Source organism: Cebus imitator, unplaced genomic scaffold (assembly GCF_001604975.1).
Source record: "Cebus imitator isolate Cc_AM_T3 unplaced genomic scaffold, Cebus_imitator-1.0 Scaffold28, whole genome shotgun sequence".
NCBI classification, from domain to species: Eukaryota; Metazoa; Chordata; class Mammalia; order Primates; family Cebidae; genus Cebus; species Cebus imitator.
Window position 1 is genome coordinate 11346877 of NW_016107343.1, and position 21978 is coordinate 11368854.

The window sequence follows — 21978 nt, forward strand, 5'->3', positions numbered from 1 at the left end:
TGGAATGGATAAATTTGAGTCAGACCTGAGTCTTTACGAACTGTGTGACCTTATGCCCCATCTATCACTGCAAGTCTCAGTGTTTCAGAGATAATGCACTTAAAAACACATAGTTCTTAGTATGACAGCTGGTGTACTAAAATATACATAAATACATATATATGAATATAAATAGATTTATATATATATAGATTTTATATATGCCTATATGTATTTGAGACGGTCTCACTGTCACCCAGGCTTCAGCCTTGATCTCCTGAGCTCAAGTGTGTTTCCCACCTCAGGCCCCCAAATAGTTGGGGCTACAGGCACACACCACCATGCCAGGCTATTATTTTTTTAGAGATGGGGTCTCACTGTGTTGCCCAGGCTTGTCTCAGACTCTTGGCCTCAAGTCATCCTTCCGCCTCAGCCTACCAAAGTGTTGGGATGATTTTTAATCTTATGAGTCAGTACTACTGTTGCAGGAGATTGTGGTGGACTGTGAATCTCCGTGATGGTTTCTTGTTGACCTTTTCCCTCTTCGGGCCTTAACACTTCTAGGAAGATGGATGTTGAGAGACTGCTTTGTCTTCTTTTTTCATGTTACCTAAACTGGTGGAGCTGAGAGCCAGGCTGGCTCTTCCCTTCATTAGGTCTGCCTTGGCCTTGCAAGGAGCTCCTTGCCACCTGGTTAGGAAACTTATTTAATGCCAGGCAAGAAAGCAAGTGACTCTTGTATTCCTTCGTATTGAGTAGAGCAGGAAAGGGAAGCGGAGAGGCTAGATCACACGTTTAGTGTGGTTTTCTGTGAGGCTATTACATGATTTTCATTCTCATGCATATCCACAGATTGGGTACAGGAATTTGAAGCAGGCTGAGGTGCTGGGGAAGCCATATTCTATGGGGCAAACACACTGAGTAAGTAGGGCAAAAACCAAAGAGAGTGGTTTTTACGGGTACTTTATTGACATGAACAAGGAGTTTACTGAAAAACACCACATACAGGCATTACATTGTTGAGGGCTTAGATGGTCAGGAACATTTCTCAAGTTTGGAAAAAGATTGGCTGTGGAAAATCAAGAAAAGGCAATATGAAGATGATAACATGGAAAATAGTTCCATCTGTTGCAAGACTAAGAGTTTGCAGATTGTGTTCGATGGGGGTTCACAAGCCTGAAAACACTCAGCCTTCAGCGGCCTCCCTCTCCATCACACACACTGCCCAGCAGAGGAAGCTCTTGCCACGCAGTGACACAGGGAGGAAGCATAGAGCACTGCTGGCTCTGAGGGTTAGCTGGCCTGGGATGGAGGCCGAGTTTGATGTATAAATCAGACTTGCTTGGAAGTGCTTAATCTCCTGCGTCCTCCTGCAAACTCAACTAAGGGGTAGGAATTGGGCTGAGCTAATCATGAACTGTCCACCAGCTGAGATCTTAGAGATTAAGTAAGGTTTGGATGATGCTGTTTTTCAGATCTATGACCGCATGGCACACTAACGGTCTAGACTAGCACTTGACAGAGTGGGTGCCAAAAGATGTTCGTACAGCAAGTGGATGATCAGGTTGGCAAGCACACCAAGCACTATTCAGCTACATTTGCAGTGACTAGGCGAATTCACTGGATTGGGGATTTTTTATTACAAAGTGAGGTGAGAGGAAGGCTTCTTTTGTTGTTTTCATTTTCATGTTAAACTGGGAAAGGAGAAACTAAGATATATTCTGAAGTGTGTCTAGCTCTTGCTTCTCTTTCTTCCTACAAAGATGCAGTTGCACAGCCTTTTCCCTCTGAGATGTGTAAAATTTCTTTCTTGATCCAGTAATTTTGGGAGGAGAGGAGGAAGCTGCTGTCTCTTAACCATGCACTGCTCTACACACTTCGCAGCATATTCTTGCTTTGAAAAGTAACTTTCCTAGTAATATTTCTAGTTGGACATCTAAGGAGAAACTTGAAACTCAGAAGGGAGTCTGGGTGTGTGGGTGTTTGGGAATGGAGAAACTAAAGGAGCTTGCTGTCAAACAAGTGGTGAGAATAAAGGCTGGGGTAGGGACAGGCACGGAGTGTTTGGGTTGGGGCTCTGATACAAAAATGAGGTGACAGTGAAGGTCAGCAGGGAAAGGTGCTCTCAGGGCCAACTGGATCGAGGAATCACATTCATGGCTGTGAAGCAGTAAGAACGGGAAAATCAGACTGAGCCAAGCTTGGCCGTTAGTGAATTGTGTCACTGAGGATGAGACATGGGAAATATCCAGCACCAAGACAACAGATGGGGTTTCTAAAGTGATAGTAATAGCCCTTGAGAACTCTTCTAAGCCCTTTAACAAGCAACATCATGCCCGATAAAGCTTCCAGAGAAATACATATCTAGTCTGGGTCTTTCGTAGGATTACGGGAAGAGACGGGGAGGTGGGTGGAGATTGGAAGTAGGCTGGTGATCACAGTACCTTGTAGATTTATAGTCATGATCAAGTCTCCCAGGAGGGAATTTAATTGCAATTCAGGAGAAATGATATACAAACCAACTAGAAAGAGAACCAAAATAGGACCGACTCTCAAAACACATTGCTAGCATCCACCAAAACGCAAAGTGGTAGAGAAGCAGTGAGTGGGATGATGGGTGAGAGAAGATGGAGAACATTAGGACAGGCAAGATAGGCAATGGTGAGATGGGAGCTAAAAAATAAGAAAAGGAAGAAGCTATGGTCTAACGGGAAGGAGAACTGAAAAAGGAGTCGGAAGATCTGGGTTCTTGCTGTCTACCTACCAGCTAGGTTTCCTTATAATTTAGTAAAGCTACTTAAACTCAGAGAGCATCAGTTTCTTCTTTTGTAATGTAAGCATTAATAATATTGACCTCACAGGACTAGTGAAAAAGAAGAAATAAAATAGTTAAGTGAATACTTTGTAAACTATATAGTTCCAATGAAATTGTCAAGAATGAGAAGAGTGGAGAAGTTAGGAAAAGAAAGAGTAGGGAAGATAACCTGTCATGGATAAATAAGTGATAGGCATCATTCAGCTTCATTAAAGGTCATGCAAGCAGCATCCAAGTTGGGTTTTTAAAAAAGAAGAGAAAAAGGCAATCATGCATACTGGCTGGTTCAACTTAGATACATGAGCTATTGGACCACAGAGGAGAACGGAGCGGGGGTAAGCATATTGCCAGTGCTGCAAGCCGTGGTATCTGTGAGCTATGGGACTGGAAAAAATTCACACCAACTCAGGTCAATTTTCCTAACTCTAGTTAAAAACAGGCCTATATTCTCTCTCCTATTTCAGAGAGATGGTATGGAAAATTACCAATAAGAAGAGTCTTGAATTTATTGCAAATATTTCCTTCAACAAAATCAGACTCTCACATTAGTGTCAAGGGTCTGGTTTTGGGCTGGGCACAGTGGCTTACACCTGCAATCCCAGCACTTTGGGAGGCTGAGGCTGGTGGATTGCTTGAGCCCGGGAGTTCAAGATCAGCCTGGGCAACATGGCAAGACCCCCATCTCTATAAAAAATACAAAAATTAGCCAAGTGTGGTGGTGTACACCTGTAGTCCCAGTTACCTGGGGGGCTGAGGTGGGAGGGTTGCTTAAACCTGGGGAAGTTGAGGCTGCAGTGAGCTGAGATTGCGCCGCTGCACTCTAGCCTGGAAGACAGAGTGAGACCCTGTCTAAAAAAAAAGAAAAAAATACTAGTTTTAAGTACTTTCCTAGGAATGGAAGAATGAAAAAAAAAATAAGCTTTTAAGGTAAAGCCTTAAACCAATGGAATATGCTCTTTCCCTATTAAGGGGGGACCCAGGTCTGAAGGACCTCTCACTGAATCCCAGTCACCTTCATCTTCTTACATTCCATAAAGCATCTTTCCCCTCTCTTGTCCCTAGGTGCCGAAGGATGTCACTCTTGGACCTGTCACTCAATTAAAATGAAACATGAGATACTGACTAAAATTTTTTCCAGCTTCTCTGCTCCCTCAAAATCTAGAGGAAAAATATCTGAAAATTATGCGTTCATAGGTGAAGTATTTGGAAGCCACCTACCCATCCCTCACCTCTCACATCACTCATTCGCTTATCTTCCGTCTCAGACTAAACATTTTTCTTAGTTTAAATATCATTCTCAGGTGCACTCTCCTTCTGGAGGATATTTCAGATTCACAAATCTTTACATAAAGGAAGTTCTTTAAGTCTACCTCGTGTTCTTCTCTCTGCTTTTTTGGCCAATTTCTAGTAACCTCAATCTATCAGAGTTGACCCCAGTCTGTGCTTGTGAAAGAAGCATTGCCATAGACAAGTTCAATGTCAGAGTCTTCAAAAACAAAGTTATCGACTGGGTGCAGTGGCTCATGCCTGCAATCCCAGCACTTTGAGAGGTTGAGGTGGGTGGGTCATTTGAGGTCAGGAGTTGGAGACCAGCCTGGCCAACATAGCAAAACCTTGTCTGTACCAAAAATACAAAATTTAGCAAGGCGTGGTGGTGTGTGCCTGTAATCCCAGCTACTTGAGAGGCCGAGGCACAAGAATCACTTGAATCCAAGAAGCAGAGGTTGCAGTGAGCCAAGATCGCACCACTGCACTCTAGCCTAGGTGACAGAGCAAGACTCTGTCCCCTCCCCGCAAAAATAATCATCCCAGGAAGTGTAAACTGGGCAGCACCTAAGGCTTATTTCTGCTCCAGTTTATCCTTTTAAGCCTCTTACTCGATTGAGTCCTGTAGGAGTCTTAGTTGCCTCCTTTATGTAAAATGGGAATAATACTGATGCACAGAAATTTTGAGAGGAAGAACTTAGGAATTTCAGTCCTAATGCCCAAGTGGTGTGCTCATAAGGAGGGCATACATATATTATCGCAATAGGATCAGGAACACGTTCATGTTGCATGACTTTTTAAGAGCCACTTAAATTACCATTGGTCCTTCCCAAGCCACCTGTCCTTGTCGTCTTGGAGGGACCTTAGAGACCCATCAGGATCTAGCCCTGGAGTGCTGAGCTCCAGAGAGCATGCTAGTCCATGCTTCAGGATCTGTCACTGGAGAACCTAGGGAGGCATGCTTCGCTCTGATGCTGTAGCAAAGTGGGCCATGAACTTGAAAAAACTAACTTCAAGGAATCCAAGTTCACGACATACTTTTGCTTTAACCTGAACTAATCACACCTGCTTCCTTCTATTAAGACATCCTTTCTCTTACAGTAATGGAGAATGAACCCGTTCCAGCCAGTTAAGGGCAGAGGGAGGTGCTGACACCAGCACTTGTACAAAGTCATTTGGAGCACAGGGGAGAAATCCAGTTGGCTTTGGAGTGTCTTGTTGGAAAACTACGACAGGGTGAGGTTGAGTCTATGAAGAAATGTTGGCTTCTCCGTTCTGGCAAAGTCTCATGGTGCATAGGGGTCTGATGGAGTTACGAAATCAGAGGTGAAAGCTCAGAGGCAGGTGGATGTATGGATGAATGAATAGAAGGATGGATGCATGAAGGAAAGCGACGAGGCCCTTGGGGCACCCTCCTGATGCTGTTGACATTGCTGAACACGGGATGTCCAGTCCCTCAGGTGTTCAGGCCACCTACCAAAGATAAAACAACTCACTGAGAATTTCCAGGCCAGTCCAGGCCAGTCCAGCCCAGCCCAGCCCAGCCCAGCCCAAAAATTCTTTGACCAAAGAAGGGAGTTGGAGACTTCCTGTGCCTCTGTTACCATGGGCAAGTTCAGGTTGCCTTGACACACAGGCCAAACCCAGCCCAGCCCAGCCCAAAAATTCTTTGACCAAAGAAGGGAGTTGGAGACTTCCTGTGCCTCTGTTACCATGGGCAAGTTCAGGTTGCCTTGACACACAGGCCAAAGCAGTTCACCTTCTGAAGGGCTGATACTATAAAGAGCTTTGTGACTTAAAGAATTACTCTGAGGGTGGGGACCCTGGGCAGGATAGACAGTGACCTAAGGGACCAAATTTAAAGTCACTTCCGTTGTGGGTGACAAAGTCACTTGTACAACCTGCCATCCACATCTGCCTTCCCCTCCTGTGTTCCTGTGGGTCACCTCATGTCACACCACTCCTGTTCTATTCCTCCACTGGTACCGCAGAGTTCTCCTTGTTCTCAGATGGGATGGCAAGGTAGTCAGACCTATAGAGGACATAGGGAAAGGGAGTCAGAGCTTCAGTACCTGGGGTGGGAACACAAGAGGGAGGAAGGAGCAGGGCAGAGGAGCAAGGATCTACAGAACGGCTCTGCATTTCCTTCTGCATGTGTTTCCCAAGAGGAACACAACCCTTTCTGCAGATTAAAATAATCATTCCCCACATGCATAGATGTATATGAACACCCAACAGCAGTGTATAGCTTCTCTTTTATCCATGTTGTCTTCAGCATTTAGTTAGATTAAAATGTTGGCCAATTGGCCCGGGGTGGTGGTTCATGCCTCTAATCCCAGCGCTTGGGTGGCTAAGGCAGGAAAAGTGCTTAAGCCCAGGAGTTCAAGACCAGCCTGGGCAACATGGCTAAACCCTGTCTCTACAAAAAAAAAACCAAAAATTAGCCAGGCATGGTGGCATCTGCCTATAGTCCCAGCTACTTGGGAGGCTGAGGTGGGAGGATCACCTGAGCCTGGGAGGTCAAGGCCGTGACCGCACTGCTGCCCTCCAGCCTGGCAACAGTGAGACCCTGTCTCAAAAATAAAATAAAATAAATAAAATAAAATGTTGGTCTGACAGCTGTCTGACTGTTCATTTGCTTTCTAGTTCTTCTGAGATCTTTGTCTTTTCTTAATTGATTTTTCTTTGATGGTTTCATGTCTTGACAATTTCTCCCAGTCTCTTGTCTATGAAATTTGCTTATGGAGTTTCCTAATGAACAGTTGATTTTTTATGTATAATATAATCAAAATTATTTTCCTCTTTGATTTGTGCCTTTTGTGTTTTGTTTGGGAAATCCTCTCTATTCTAAGGTGATATATTCTCTTACATTCCCTTAATGGAATTTTCAAGCTTGACGTTTTACTTTGTGTTTAAATCCACTCACAGTTTATTTTGGCTTAGTATGAGAGCTGGGGAATCTAATTTTGTTTTTCGTTTTTCTTTGTTTGTTTCTATGTGGATTAGGAATTTTCCTTGGACCACTTACTGGGCAGTTCATTATTCCTTTAATGATTATAATGTCATCTCTGTCACATATCAGGCTTTCCTACATGCATTAACCTGATTGGGGCTTTTTGCTTTGTTTGTCCATTTTATATGCCTATGCGGTATCATAAACTGTGTATTCTGATAGCTCTGTAAGAAACCTTCATCTCTGATAAGACAAATCCTACCAACCTCTTGCAAATTTACTGCTCTTTCTTTGAAATGGTTTAGACCAAGGGTGGGCAAACTATGGCCTAAGAGCTAAGGATGGTTGTTTGCAAACAAACAGAAGAACAATACGTGACAGGGACCTATGGAGCCAGCAAAGCCCAAAACACTTATTTTCTGGCTGTCCCTTGGTTTAGACTATTTTTGGCCACTTAGCCTTCCATGTGACTTTTAAGATCAGCTTATTAAATTCTTTGAGAAATCTAATGAGCATTTTGATTGGAATTTCACTGAATTTGAAGATTCATTTGGGAGAAAATCATTTACAATAGTGAGGTTTTATTCTCCATCTAGTTAAGTTTAAAGTCTTTCAGTAAAGGTTTGTGACTTTTTCTTTAAATGTCTTATGCATTTTTGTCAGATTTATCCCAGGAACTGGAGAGTACTTGTTGCTACTGTAACTTTAAAAGCATTTTAATATTTTAAATATTTAAATATGTTACTAAATTTGTTGCTGGAATATAGATGATTTTTATATTTTGATTTGTATCAACAATTTTGTAGAATATTCTTTCTAGTCCTAATGGCATTTTTATAGATTTGCTTAGGTGACTTTTGTAAATAATAGGTATAAATAATGAAAATTTAGTTTCTTCCTTTCCAGGTCTTTTTCTTTTTGGTATTTATTTGGTCTTCACCTAGGATTTCCAATACAATATTGATAGAAACAGGGAGAGGTAGTATCCTTGATATGCTTCTGATATTACAGGAATTTGAGGTTTCAACACATAGATGGTATTTGCTGTAGGCTATCTTCGTAGCTGCCGTTTATTACTTTGAATGTGCTTGGTGTTTTCTGGGCACGGTGGCTCACACCCGTAATCCCAGCACTTTGGGAGGCTGAGGTGGGTGGATTACAAAGTCAGGAGTTTGAGACCATCTTGTCCAATATGGTGATATCCTGTCTCTAATAAAAATACAAAAATAGCCAGGCATGGTGGCGCGCATCTGTAGTCCCAGCTACTCGGGAGGCTGAGGCAGAAGAATCACTTGAACTCGGGAGGCAGAGGTTGCAGTGAGCCGACATCGTGCCACTGCACTCCAGCCTGGGCAACACAGTGAGACTCCATCTCAAAAAAAAAAAAAAAAAGAAAAGATGTTTGGTGTCTAGGTGTAGATGTATTTTATTTATTTTGCTCAGGGCATATTACGCTTCTGGAATCTGAAGAGTCATCCCTCCCTCAGCCGCCCTGTGTCTGAACACTGTCTCTCCTCCATTCCCCGTTCTATTCTCATGCACCTTGCCATTTGTTTCCTTCAGATTTCTTTGCATGGCTTGTCTTTTCCCATCTCTGTGCTTCAGTCTGCAGAACTTTCTCACATTTATCTTCTGGTTATCAGCATCTAATCTTCTGCAGAACCATTCACGTCCAGATTTTTTTGTTTCTGTTTGAATCTGCCTGTTCTTTCATCTTAGAAACTTACTCTATTCTTATGCTTTCTTTTCTTTTATTGGTCTGTTTAAACAAGCTTGTTTTTATTGTTTATTTCTGTTTAAACAAGCTTGTTTTTATTGTTTATTTATTTCTGAGACAGGTCTTGCTCTGTCACCCAGGTTGGAGGGCAGTGCCACAATAATGGCTCCCTACGGCCTCAAACTCCTGCGTTCAAGCGATCCTCCCTCCTCAGCCTCCTGAGTAGCTGAGACCACTGGTACGCACCACCACATCAAGCTGATTTTTTGATTTTTTTAAGAGATGGGGTCTCACCACGTTGCCCAGGCTGGTGTGAAACTCCTGGACTCAAGTGATCCTCCCTCCTCTGCCTCCCAAAGTGCTGGGATCACAGGTCTGAGCCACTGCACTAGGCAAGCTTATTTTTTATACTTGGTCAGATCCTTTTTGTGTCTAAAGCTCCTAGGATTCACTCTTGCTCCTGCTGGATGGCTTTTCGCCATGTCTTTTAGTTTTGGACTGGACTGTGGAATCAGATCCAGCAGTGCTCTGTCTGGGGACTCCTATTAGGCCTTGGCTGAGAATGGGTTCCTTCAGAATGGTTTTCATTTTCTTCTATAAGACATTCATAGGTATCACTGGCTGGGTACTAATTTTTACAGAATTTCTCAGCTTAGAGGTTCCTGGGTCATATGGGTGGTATACATTTAAATCTCAAACACTGTGAGAGCAGGCTTGTAGTTACTAACTCTCAAGAATCTTTATTTTTCTACTTGGAGTTAGGCCAAGAAGGCTAAGTTTCCTTGGCTTTTCCCTGGGTTGGTGGGCTGATTATTTTCTAGTCTACCCTTTATGTGGGTCGTAACCTTCTGAGGATTCTAGCTCTGCAGAGGGCCATGGTTCCACTCTGTTTCTTGTGCAGGCCCAATTGTAGGTCCTTGCTATCCAAGCAGTAAATCCCAAGCACCTAAGTCACCAGGAATTACCACCTTTCTCAGCATCACACTTCGTTCTCTCCTTATATCCAGTCAGTTGTAATCTTTTACTTCCCTAAGATCATAGATATCATGCAAAATGATACTTTCTTTATCAAACATTTCTAACTGGTAAGAGCCTAGACTTTCTAGGGTTTGCCTTAGCAATGTTGCTAGCAATCTGTGGGTTTTTTCTACCTTTCCTAGCCCCAGACAGCCAGCCAGCATGATCTCTGAGACTCTTTGCTCTTACAGATGTCATCATTTCTCAAATGTGCTCACCCTTGAGGGACGAGAGTCTCAGAGCAAATGGCTAAGGTACAGGCTGGACATTTGCGGATTAGAGTCCCCACTCTGGACATGCCATCACTGCCAGGTTCTAAGGGAAAGAACATGTTGCTTGGAGCTTCTTTGCCAGCAAAGGGTAGTGTCCAGATGGCCTGAGGAGTTCCATGGTATAAAGCAAACAGTTAAATGTGATAGAAAGAGCATGGACATAAGGACTAAAGAGACCTGGGTTCACATCCCAGCCTTTCCTCACACTATCTGTGTGCCTTGGTAAGCTGCTATAAGTCTGCTTTGGCATTTACAGAATAGCAATAATAATGTTACATTGTTGTTGTTTTTGTTTGTTTTTGAGATGGAGTCTTGCTCTGTTGCCCAGGCTGGAGTGCAGTGGCATGATCTCGGCTCACTGCAACCTCTGCCTCCTGGGTTCGAGCAATTCTCCTGCCTCAGCCTCCCAAGTAGCTGGGATTACAGGTGTATGCCACCATGCCCAGCTAATTTTTGTATTTTTAGTAGACACAGAGTTTCACCACGTTGGCCAGGCTGGTCTATAACTCCTGACCTCAGGTGATCCACCAACCTCAGCCTCCTAAAGTGCTGGGATTACAGACGTGAGCCACCATGCCCAGCCATAATAATGTTACTTTAATGGGTTGTGGTGGCAGCTTATGGTCTTTGCCTTAATGGTTAAGTGTGCTAGCCAAGCATCAGCGGGCCTGAATTCAAACATCGCTTTGTTTCTTACAATGGCCTTAAGCAAACTCTCCCAAATTCAGTGTTCTCATCTGTAAAATGGGTATAATAATGGTACCTATCTCTTAAGTAGCTATCAGGAAGAGGGTGGAGGATGAATGTAAATTGCTTAGCACCTCACCCGTGAGAGCAAGCATTCCGGAGGCGCTTGCTTTCGTACGACTTTGGCATCTTTGGACTTACGCGTTTTCTTGGGCTGCCTCTTCAGCCTTTGAGACCTTTCTGTAGCAATATATCATCTCAATGAGCAGCCACAAGGTGAGGAAGACCAGAAGGATGTACATCATGATTTCTGAGACCACAGACGTGAAGTCCTCTCCGGCTGAAAGAAAGAGATTGAGGCTCAGAATATGCACGTCCAACAAACCCAGGGCTGTCATTGGAGCCATATTTTTAAGTACAGCTTAAATAAACTCAAGAAGATATCAAAGGAATTCCAAATTCTGACTCTCCCATTAATTGGCTTTCTCACTGACTGTCGTTGGCTGCTCAGGAGACAGGGATGAGGGAGTGGGGTGCCTGCAAGAAGCAGCAGGGCAGTGGAAGGAATCCTGGCCTCAAAGTGAGCTATCTAGAGCTGGCTCTCCATTTTGCTGTTTACAGGTGTGTCAACAACCATTTTCCTTACTTAAGACTCAGTTTCTTAATTTGTAGGATGAGGATAATAACACCAAGCAGGAGTTTGTGAATATTACACTATCTAATGTATTTCAGAACATGTTGTGAGATTAAAAGTCTACACAGATGTAGGAACATGCCTTATTTCAACTGCCTCTATCTTGTGCGCTGCTGGGGGTAGAGGGTGGTATTCCTGAAGAGAGAACATCGGAAAATTCATTCAGGGCCAACACAGACAGCTCGCACAAGTTCTCTTCAAGTCTCCGTTATAAACGAGACCTTCCAGGTCATCCCCAAACCAAACATAAATGAGTATTGGAGGATTTAATGTAGCAACCACATTGTCCCCGGGGTTATGCTTCTGAAACACAGGATCCTGCCATTTCCCTGCTTAAAACTCTTCAATGCTCCACAGTGCCCTTAAGATGAAGCCCCAACTCTGTTCATGTGACATGCAAAGGCCTTCACAATCCAGCCTTTCCTACTTCGTTTCCATTTGGTTGGCCAGAAAAACTTCTGCTACACATGATGGTATGTTAGAACTGTGGACCTTTCTTCCTCTACCCTCTTCTTGGGTTGCGCCTCTCACCCTTGCTAGCTCTGTGCTAACATCCTCTCCAGCTTTTCAGTCTCCCACTAGTTCTAGATTCTTCTGAGGTCCTCTCTTTTGTGAAACCTTCCCCAACTTCTCATGCAGAGATATTCACAACTTCTCCATGCACTTTTCTTTCTTTATTTTTGTAGATGGAGTTTCGCTATCCTCACCAAGGTTGGAGTGCAATGGCATGATCTCAGCTCACTGTAACCTCTGTCTCCTATGTTCAATCGATTCTCCTGCCTTGGCCTCCCAAGTAGCTAGATTACAGGCACCCACTATCATGCCCAGCTAATTTTTTATGCTTTTAGTAGAAACAGGGTTTCACTATGTTGGCCAGGCTGGTTTTGAACTCCTGACATCAGGTGATCCTCCTGCCTCAGCCTCCCAAAGTGCTGGGATTACAGGCGTGAGCCACTGCACCTGGCCTCCATGTACTTTTCTCATCCATTATAAGAGTTGTACTGTGATGGGTTTATCTTTCTTTTCTGTGGACCGTGTGCTTATTGAGAACATATTTCTTTCTGGATTATCTGCCTGCTATGTATTTAAAGTGCTCAATAAGTATTTATTGAATGAGTGAACATAAATATTATCTTATTTGTTTCATGATCAACAAAAAGGATCATGAAAACATAATACATAGCAGATATCCTGTCATATATACTCCCTGCTAGTGGGAGGAATGTTGCAGCCACCTCTCCCCTTGCCAGTTCTCAAAAGCAAGTCAGATTTATGATCTGCAGTTATCCACAGGATCTAAGTCATACCCAAGTCTTTGCTTGCTAAGAGTACAGCACAGCCTGCCATAACTGTCAGCCCAGGGAGCAGTCCAAAGGCCCCAGGATCATCTAGGTTTCCCAGCTGGAGCTGGAGGTCTTAGATGCAGTATGAGGCACATGAGAATGCTGTGCAGCTCAAACGTCTTCTCACGGGCTCGCTACCACTTAATTGTGATTTGTTTGGCATAAAGCATGCTTTCTCTTTCAAAATGCAGTAGCCCACAAATGGTAATAAGGGAAGCTGTTTTCAGTGTTTTTAGTTACCTCCAGGTGAAGAGGCCTCAGACTTCTGCCTTAGGAGCAGGAGGTGACAGCCTAAGCCAGAATAAACCCAACTTGAACAAAGAGAACCAGGGACACCTTCGGGGACCACAGGAATGGAGGAGATGGTGGGGTTGGGGGCAGGTGTTATGGTGGAGCGCGTAGCTCTGAGCAAGATGAGGGCAGGGAGTATCTGATGTCACAGAGGCAAAAAAAGAAAAGCAAAAAAGAAAAAGTGGCAGGGGTGGGGGTAGTGGGGGTGGGAAAAGAAGCAGTGGAAAGAAAGCCAGCCGGATAGGCAAACAATCTGGATTTTCCTCCTGCTTCCAGTGCTAACTTGCTTCACGTCCCTGAGCAAGCCCCTTGCTCTTGCAGTGAACTCTGTTCTCCCAGCCAGAAACTGAGGCGCACCAGAGCTGCACCCTCCAATAGCTGGGGACTCATTCAACTTGCGCGGAGCCTCACCCACCCCTGCCGATCTCACACCTGCAAGGGTGCTGCAGAGGTGACTACGTTTCGAAGAAGTCAGTGTGGGTCATTCTGATGCCTGCCCTTTATGTAGAGGCCCTGGATTAAATAAATGATATCCATGCTTCCTCCAAACCCGACCATCCACGAGGCTCTGTGGCTCTGATAATAAATTTGTTTTTCCTTCTGTTTTTACCCGAGGCTTGCTCTGGTGCCTGGCAGACGAACTAGCTCAGCCTTGCCACACTTTCCACCAGTTATGCACAAGGGTCTCGGGGGAAAAAGCCTGAGAGAGCTGGAGGTGGAGACTGTTGTGCACTGTGCTAGGGGCTGGCTGGCACCAACAGTTCCAGACAGTGACCAGGAGAGGGCGCCAGGGAAAGGTGTGTAATAAACGGGGAAATAAAGGAATTTCAGAACAGGACAGTACCTTACAGAGCACCTCCCCCCTCATCCAACCCCCTCATTTCACACCAGAGAAGCACGGCTCAGAGCAGGGAAGTGACTCTTCAGGAGGCCTAAGCGTCCTTCTGCATTTGCAGAATTGACCTACCTTCCATTTTAGTTACCTCGTCTGACCATTATGTCTCTTTCTCCTTCGTTCATTGACTCTGAGGACCGAATCTTCGCCTATTTTTATCACAATGACATGATAAAAAATGAATAAACCTGTGGCCTGGAGGTTGGTATTCCTGGATCCTTTTTTCTAGGAAGAGCCCTGTCTAGCTTGATCTTTTCTTTCATGCCCCACACTTTGGCCTGCTCCCCAGCCTACCTCTCGGGGCAGTAATAATGCTGGCCATAGACCGAGAAAGGCTGGAACTCCACCCTCAGGAGGCTGGATTCCACTTGCAACAGAAACACGTGAGTTAGGCTGCCGAAAGGACTTCCCACTCACCAACAGGGAACTAGCTGTAGGAGTCCAAAGATTTTAAGTAAGAATAGAGAGCTACCAACCTGTCCCCCTTCTCCCAGCAGAGAATGAATTCATGTAATAAGAGATGCCACAGAGATGGGGAAGGGGTTGCATGTATGATTATTGTGAAGAAAGACAAAAGAAGAAAAGATTGTGAAACTTCAGTTTAGAGAGCTGTTCTCAAAGTGTGCTTGCAGCAGCAGCACGGCCTGTGTGTCAATGTGTCAGGCAATGCAAACTCTCAGGCCCCACCGACAGAAGCAGAAAGCCTGGGCTCCACAAAACCCTGCAGGAGAATTTGAGGTTTGCTAAAGTTTGAGAACTCCTGGTTTAGAGGCATGCATTTCTCACAGGCAGAAGGAGAGATCACTTCTGAGATTTCTCTGAGCCCACTGAGTCAGGGATTCAACATAGGCCAGAGGAATTCAACAGGCCTAGCTGAATCAGTAGCTTTCGGCCTCGTGGAGGCTAGCGTCTTTCTCTAAGAGACCGGGAAGAGGTCATTCTGCCATCTCCAAGCCTTTCTGCTTTGAGGAAAGGCACAGAAAGATAAGCTCCTTGGGCAGTTTACAAGAAGCTGGCCACCAAAGGCAGATGGGTCAATGGTGACATTTTTAGATGTCACCATTCCACATACCCGGGCGTTTGCACCCTTTAAGGATCTCGCTCACGTGGAGACCTGCTATCCGGCCCTGCCATGCCCACAGAGAGCAGGACGCTCTAGAGACCCTGTGCCTCAGCCTCACCCTCCTCGGTGACTCTTAGGGGGATAAGCCGCGTCGTCTTCACAAAGGGCCGATGCGCCTCAAACTCAAACTCCCGGGACACATTGCAGGTGTAGAGGCCAGAGTCATTCAGAGTGACGTTGAGCACAGTGATGGACACGTCCTGCAGGTCCTTGCTTCCATTCCACTGCAGACGCCCCTGAAAGGGGCTCTCCACCTCCTGGTGGCCGTTCCGATACTCATAGATCTGCAGATAGAGGAGCAGAAGAAGGTAGGGCCAGGAGAGGGGATGGGGGAAAAGCCGAGTTAGGGACAGGGCAGAGAAAAGGAGCAGAATTGTGCATGGACAGGGAAGACAGGGGAGCGTGTCACCAGGAGACCCAGAATGTGGGGGTGGGATGAAGAGGCACAGAGGAGGGTAGGAAAGAGAGCAAAGACAGAGAAGGACAGGCAGAGGCAGCGGGCATCAGGGCATATAGTCACGGTGAGGACAGAGGCAGCAAGGGGTGGGCAGGAAGAAGCTTGGCAGGAAAAAAGCGGTGGAAAGAGGGAGAACAAAGGCAGGTGGGAGAAGGGTATGGGAGACCAGGAGGGGGATATTGAGAGAAAGACAGGATTTGAAAGAGATAGAAGGAGAAAACAAGAGTAAGATGTGTCCCAGGACCACCAGCGAGAGAACAATATACAGACAGCAAGACAGGCAGTTTCATTAGTAATGACGACATCTGACAGCCCTGGCTTTAAAACTGGACTCTCTGTGCTGGTACTCCTCAGGGGCTGTGGGACAGTCTGGGCCAGGCCACAGGAAGAGGGCTTAGGATGCTGAAATGTGGCAGATGAGCAGAGAGCCATCACCAGAGAGGCACACGTCACATCTTTTGCCTTGGACTGAATTTTAACTGAAATCTCATCTTTTACATTCTCAACACTTCCACCCTCTGACATAACACACCTTTTCTTCCTCTCTCACTACAGTTGTGCTGTCTATTCCTGTCTCCACTAGCTACTTAAATTCAATTTCCTAGAAATTAAATAAAATGTCAAATTCAGCTCCTCAGTGGCACCGGCCACATTTCAATTATTCATAGCCACATATGGCTGGTGGGCATTGTACTGCACAGCACATAGAGCTTTCCACCATCACACGCATCTCGATGAGACAGCATTGTTCTGGATTTCCATGGGTTTTTTTGCTGTTGTTTCATTTTTCATGTTCTTCTCCTTCTGATCCACCCTCTCCTCACTTCGGGCAGGCCTAAAAGAAATGTGGGCAGCTATAACTGGTACATGACCGGGCCTGAAGCCCCTGGGGGCCTTTGCATCTGGCCAAGGCTTCCAGCCTCCTACAGCTGGGGGCTAGCCTCAGCTGTAGCTTCATTGACGTGTCACTGTCAAGCCTGAGTTAGGCTCTGGGAAGTCTCTGCTGGTCCCAGTCTTGGCACCTGACTATAACGAATCTACATCAGAATGGCACATAGAAGCCAGAGTCAGAAATGAGTTCAGCTTTAGGATAGCAAGAAAGAAGAGCAAGCTAAACCCAGTTTCACCCTTCCGTTGTCTCCATTATAAATCTTTTTAGAAGAGAATCTTGTCCCCAGGAAGGCAAAGCAGTGCCATGAAAAGGGCCTTGTATCTGCTGTGAGACCACCTGGCTCAAGTCTAAGCTGTCGTATTAACTTCTCTGAGCCTCAGTTTCCTCATTTCTGTGTCTATGTCTTTTCTCTAGCAAATACTTAACATAGTGCTTACTACATTCCAGGAACTATTTTTAATGCATTAAAAATTATAGCTCATGAGTCCTGGTAACAGTGCTGTAATTTGGCTATGTTTTATATCCCCACTTTAAAAATGAGGAAACTGAGGCACAGAAAGGTTGACCAACATGTCCACGGACACAGAGGTAGTAAGTGTGAAGTCGAGAGTCAAACCCAGGCAACCTGGCTCCAGAGTCAGTGAAGAAGCAAATAATGGTCATCTCCAAGGTAGTATTCAAAATATATGACAACCGACCAGGTGCGGTGGCTTACACCTGTAATCCAGCACTTTGGGAGGCCGAGCTGTGTGGATCACCTGAGGTAAGGAGTTCGAGACCAGCCTGGCCAACATGGCAAAACCCTGCCTCTACTAAAAATACAAAAATTAGCTGGATATGGTGGTGCGTGCCTGTAGTTCCAGCTACTGAGGAGACTGAGGTGGGAGAGTTGCGTGAACCTGGGAGGCGGAGGTTGCAGTGAGCGTGATTGTGCCACTGCACTCCAGCTGGGTGACAGAGGGAGGCTCTGTCTCAAAAGAGAAAGAGAGAAAAAAATATGACAACCACTTCACCACTGGCACTAACCAGGCAGAACTGACATTGGTTATGGTGCAGAAACAGAATCCAGAAGACTCCTTCCTCTGCCAAGAGTGAATCTCTTGGTTTCCAAATCATGGAGAGATCTGGGGGTTTGGCCATTTAGGAGACGGGGCACATCAAGTGTCCATGGGAGAACTGTCTAAAATAGTTTACTCGCTGGTGTGGCTGTACTGGGTGTCCCAGGTGAGTATCTCCCTTGGGCCACTCTTGGTCATTCCTGTCATTCCTATTTCACTGGGATTGTGGGAGTTAAAGGAGCCAAGCTTTGTTATTTCACATAATGATGCTTTGTGTTATTCCAGTTTCTTTATTAATTTAAACCATATAATAGGATTGTGCAGAAGGTTAAATGAAAACAGCTGCAAAATGCCTGGTAGGGCGCCTGTCACATAGCAGGCTTTAAATGTAGCTTATCGTTTTCTCTGCTTTCCCCGGCCTATAACCAAGGGTGCGTACAGCTGGCCCAGTGCCCTTTCTTTCACAGAAGCTGGGCGAAACTAAGGCTGTCAGTTATCCGCTCAGGAGCTGTCAGTGTTTGAAAGAGAAAGAGACAGTGTTTGCTAGCTTGGCATTCCCCAGGCTGTCAGGAGCCAGGCTCAGAACAGCAGAGGCCAGCAGAAGAAAGGCCAGAGTCAGCAGTCTAACATACAAGGAAATCTTTACCGCCCTCGGGCCTGTAGAACCATTCCACCACCGTGGTGGCCTCCACCTCCTCTCTCTTCATGCAGGAGATGCAGCGCAGCTTCATGGGGTTGCCCTGCACGGCCTCCGTCTCCGAGGGCACTTCCACACACACAGGGAAGCAGACACTGACTGCAGAGAGGACAGGCAGGGAAGGAACAGCAGGTGGGGGAGGGGAGGGGCCACAGGAGAGAGGCGATGGAGAACAAGGAGAAGGGGAGGAGAGACAGAGAAGGAAGAGTCATGAGACGAACTTGATAAAAGCCACGGGCAAGTGTCTACGGCCTCACCTGGGCTCCCTAGTGTACAAGCTTGGAACATGTACACAGTTAGAGGGACGAGACCCAGATGATCCAGACATGGACTGAAATTCTTCCCCTGGGAGCAGTGGAGATGCGCCACAGTATATTATACTTGAGCTCTGCCCTCTAAGTCTTACAGCCCAAGTGGGAGACAGGACATGTGCCTACCTAGCGACCATCCATCCCCTTCATTCCACTACCATTCATTAAAATCCACTCTCTGCCAGGTCTGATGCTAGAATAGAGATGCAAAGATGACCAAAACACTAACCATGTCCTAAATGCATTTATAATCTAATAGGTAACACATATTCCTAACTATGATTAAACCAGACCACAGCAACTAACACACTCGTGATGTGTTCTGTTCCTAGAAGACGGACAGTTAGTTACTCCCAGTTGGCCTAGGGGGAAAGAAAGAGGAGGGTGGTGAAATGTGAGGCTACCTCTCTGTGTCCCTGCCAGTGTGAGGTATCAAATGTTTTAAAGCCATGAAGAGATGTAGTTATGTCGTGTTGCATGAAAACTGTAGGTAACTCTGACACATGGTGGAGACTGGAGCAGCAGTGAGGAAAATGGAGAGCGGACCACTGGGCTGGAGCAATGCTCTATGCAGAGAAGTATAGTGAGGCAGGGGAAAAACGAGGGGGTCAGACTGTGGGACACCTTGCATGCCACAAGGAAGTCTGGATTTAGGGTTTCTGCCCTCCAGAAACTTGAAGTCTATTTTTTAAAAAGAGGCAAGTATATCAGCTTGGTAATTCAGAATAATAACTTGAGTGGAGCACGGCTGCCAGCAAAACATGTGCAAATCTGGGCTGCATTAACAGATGTACAGTGTGAGGAGGAAGGAGGCGTAGCTCCTCGGTACTGTTTTTGGAACAAATCTGGACTATTATGATCAGTTCAGGATGTCACATTTTAAAAAAGGAAGTTGTTCAAAGAGTGCAAGCCCAGACAGAGGTAAGGGAGATGGTGAGGGGTCTGGAGAGAAAGCCTGGGGAGGAACAAACGTGAGGACTTGAGTTACTTACTTGGATGCAAAACATATCTGTCTTCAAATATTTGACGGCTGGCAGGTGGAAGAGAAATTTGATTCTGCCCAACCCCAAAAGTTATAAGAGAAAAATAAGTTTCATGCAATAAAAAAAGAATTTTCTGATTTTGGAGCTGTTCACAAATGCAAATAACGGTATGGTAAGAGAGTGTACACAGCATTGTTTGGCACTTTGGGAGGCTAAGGTGGGAGGATTGCTTGATGTTAGGGATCCAAGGTCAGCCTGGGCAACATAGTGAGACCCCTAACTCTACAAAAATAAAATAAAATAAAAACTGGCCAAACACGCTAGCATACAACTGCACCCAGCTACTCAGGAGGCCGAGGTGGGAGCATTGCTTGAGCCCAGGTGTTTGGGGCTGCAACGAGCTATGATCGCACCACTGCGCTCCCGACTGGCTGACAGAGTAAGACTCTATCTCTTAAAAAAAAAAAAAAAGTAAGATAGCCACCATGGATTCTGACATTAGGACTTTAAAGATCCCTTCTGATGCAACTTTTCTATGAATTAATAATAAAAACAGAACCCCCAGAAAAAAAGAAATGATACCACTGACATTTAGAAACTAGTCCACTGTTAATGGTCAGCCTACTCATCTACTGACAGAGTTCTTTCCTAAAAGCAGGGGAAAGCTTTATTTAGAGCTTAAAAGTGACATAAACTAATTTTGAGTCAAAAACCTAATACTGTGTTTAACTGACTTAGAAGGCAGTGTATTTCATTTCAAAATATAGAGTTTAAAAACCAGTGGCACTATAATTAAAGTTTTAAAAATCAAGGTAAAATACATTTCACCGGTATTTCAAGTCTCCAGCAAGCTTGGTGAGTCTTATCCGGCAGTCTTCAAGACGGCCTAGTGCTTCTGCAGATGGTGAGCCACTTTAATGCAGAGACGGCCCACATCTAGGGAGAACTGATCAGAAACATCTTCAGCATGTGATGAGTTTGAAGTATTGATTATAGATCTGATTAAACAAAAAGGAAATGTGGTTTGTGCAAAAGTTTGTGAGTGGGCAGAGGGGTAGAGGGTCTACAGCAGGAACTCTGTGTAGCATGGAGCCTTGAAGCACATTCATATTTAATGAGAGCTAGTAAACATAAATTCATTCATTTCATGTTGACAAACTCAGAAGTGGACTAGGAAGTCTCAAGGAATGCACAGTTACAATTATAGAGGCAGGGTGAAGGTAGAATTTGGCAACTGAAGAGCTGGGTTTGAGGTACTATGTAATCTCTCTGAGATTCAGCATATTCATCAACATAATGCTGAAAATTACATCTCTCTAGTAGATTTATCATGAGAATTCTATGGATTAATTTACTTGAACATTCTTTGTACAAATGTTATTATTCGTGTTATTCTATCCTTTGTTTATTTCACAAATATACTGAGTGCCTACTGAGTGCCAGGCGTTATTCTATGAAGAATACACAAAAGAACAAAATAGAAGAATCCCTGTTTTATGGAGCCTGCATTCCAGTGGCAGGAGAGGAAAAACAGTTAACATTAAATTGTAAAAAGTGCTGTGAGAAAAAATACAACAGAGTGCAGGAGAGAGCATGTGCACAAGGTCATTGGAGGATGGCCTTTCTGAGAAGGTATCGTTGAGCAGGCACTGAAGAAAAGAAATGAGGATAAAAGCTATACACATAACTGTGTGAAGGTCCGTCAAATAGGAAATTGCAACTCAAGGGCTCAAGGGGCCCAAAGGAGTGTGTTTGTTATGTTCAGCAGACAGCCAAGAGCTCACTGGTAATTACAGCAAACAGAGTGAGAACAGAAGTGGATGAAGTAGGAGGAGAGATGGGCAGGGTCAGATCACAGCAGGTCTTCTTGGCCATGTTAGAACCTTGGCATTTGCTTAGAGTAACGTGGGAGCGGCAGAAGGTTCTGAGAGGAACAATGATGGGATCTGATTTGTACAAGATCACATGATCGGATGCTGTGTTGGGAGTAAACAAGAGGCGAAAGGGACAAGGGCGGAATCAAAACAGCTAAGAGGCCTGGTACAGGGGTCAGACTGGAAGACGATTTTGTGAGTGAAGATGACAGGAGAGCTGGTGGAGTCTGAAAGAAAATGATTTGCTGGATTAACATCTTTGAATAGGTGAGAGGTGATGTGCTCTAGTGGTATGGCAGCAAGTGGGGTAGCCCCTCTCTTTTCTAGGTTGTCCCTGAGGTGACAATAACTCAAGTTATCATCATAGAGCAAGTGCCACTGCTTCCCTTCTGGTCAAAATCCAGCTCCAGGGCATAAGAACTCTGCTTATATGATTTGGAGAGCATGTTGAAAAACGACCACAAAGTCTCCCCACCTCTGTTTGCTTACCTTTTGCAGTATGACTTGCTGCACCTTGCTTCAACTCCATCCTTTAAGTCTTCAGCACACCACTGCCTTCCTTCCTTCCTTCCTCCCTCCCTCCCTCCCTCCCTCCTTCTCCTTCCTTCCTTCCTTCTCTCTCTCTTCCTCTCTCTCTTTCTTTCTTTCTCTTTC

General features: G+C 45.1%; 1 protein-coding gene and 1 long non-coding RNA gene across 6 annotated transcripts in view; one reads left to right on the top strand and one right to left on the bottom strand.

The window, feature by feature from the left end:
* Positions 1-936: 936 nt before the first annotated feature.
* SCN3B (sodium voltage-gated channel beta subunit 3) overlaps positions 937-21978 on the bottom strand; it is a 27068-nt gene continuing 6026 nt past the window's right edge. For 3 of the 4 annotated variants that reach the window (XM_017523599.2, XM_017523598.2, XM_017523596.2), the window contains exons 3-7: positions 18092-18255; positions 15111-15336; positions 10908-11046; positions 6007-6092; positions 937-5533 (exon numbers count right to left, since the gene is read on the bottom strand). In XM_017523599.2, the coding sequence (XP_017379088.1) occupies positions 6029-6092; positions 10908-11046; positions 15111-15336; positions 18092-18255 (593 nt within the window). In that variant the 3' untranslated portion in view covers positions 937-5533; positions 6007-6028. Of the gene's footprint in view, positions 5534-6006; positions 6093-10907; positions 11047-15110; positions 15337-18091; positions 18256-20035; positions 20099-21978 lie in introns of all 4 variants that reach the window. The other variant, XM_037736776.1, reaches the window with a different exon arrangement.
* LOC119470342 lies at positions 10408-13867 on the top strand. Of its 2 annotated transcripts, none has more exons than XR_005199237.1 (2): positions 10408-10445; positions 13650-13867. It is a non-coding gene; the product is annotated as an uncharacterized LOC119470342 (long non-coding RNA). The 2 variants fall into 2 exon arrangements; XR_005199236.1 differs by lacking the exon at positions 10408-10445 and adding an exon at positions 11136-11286.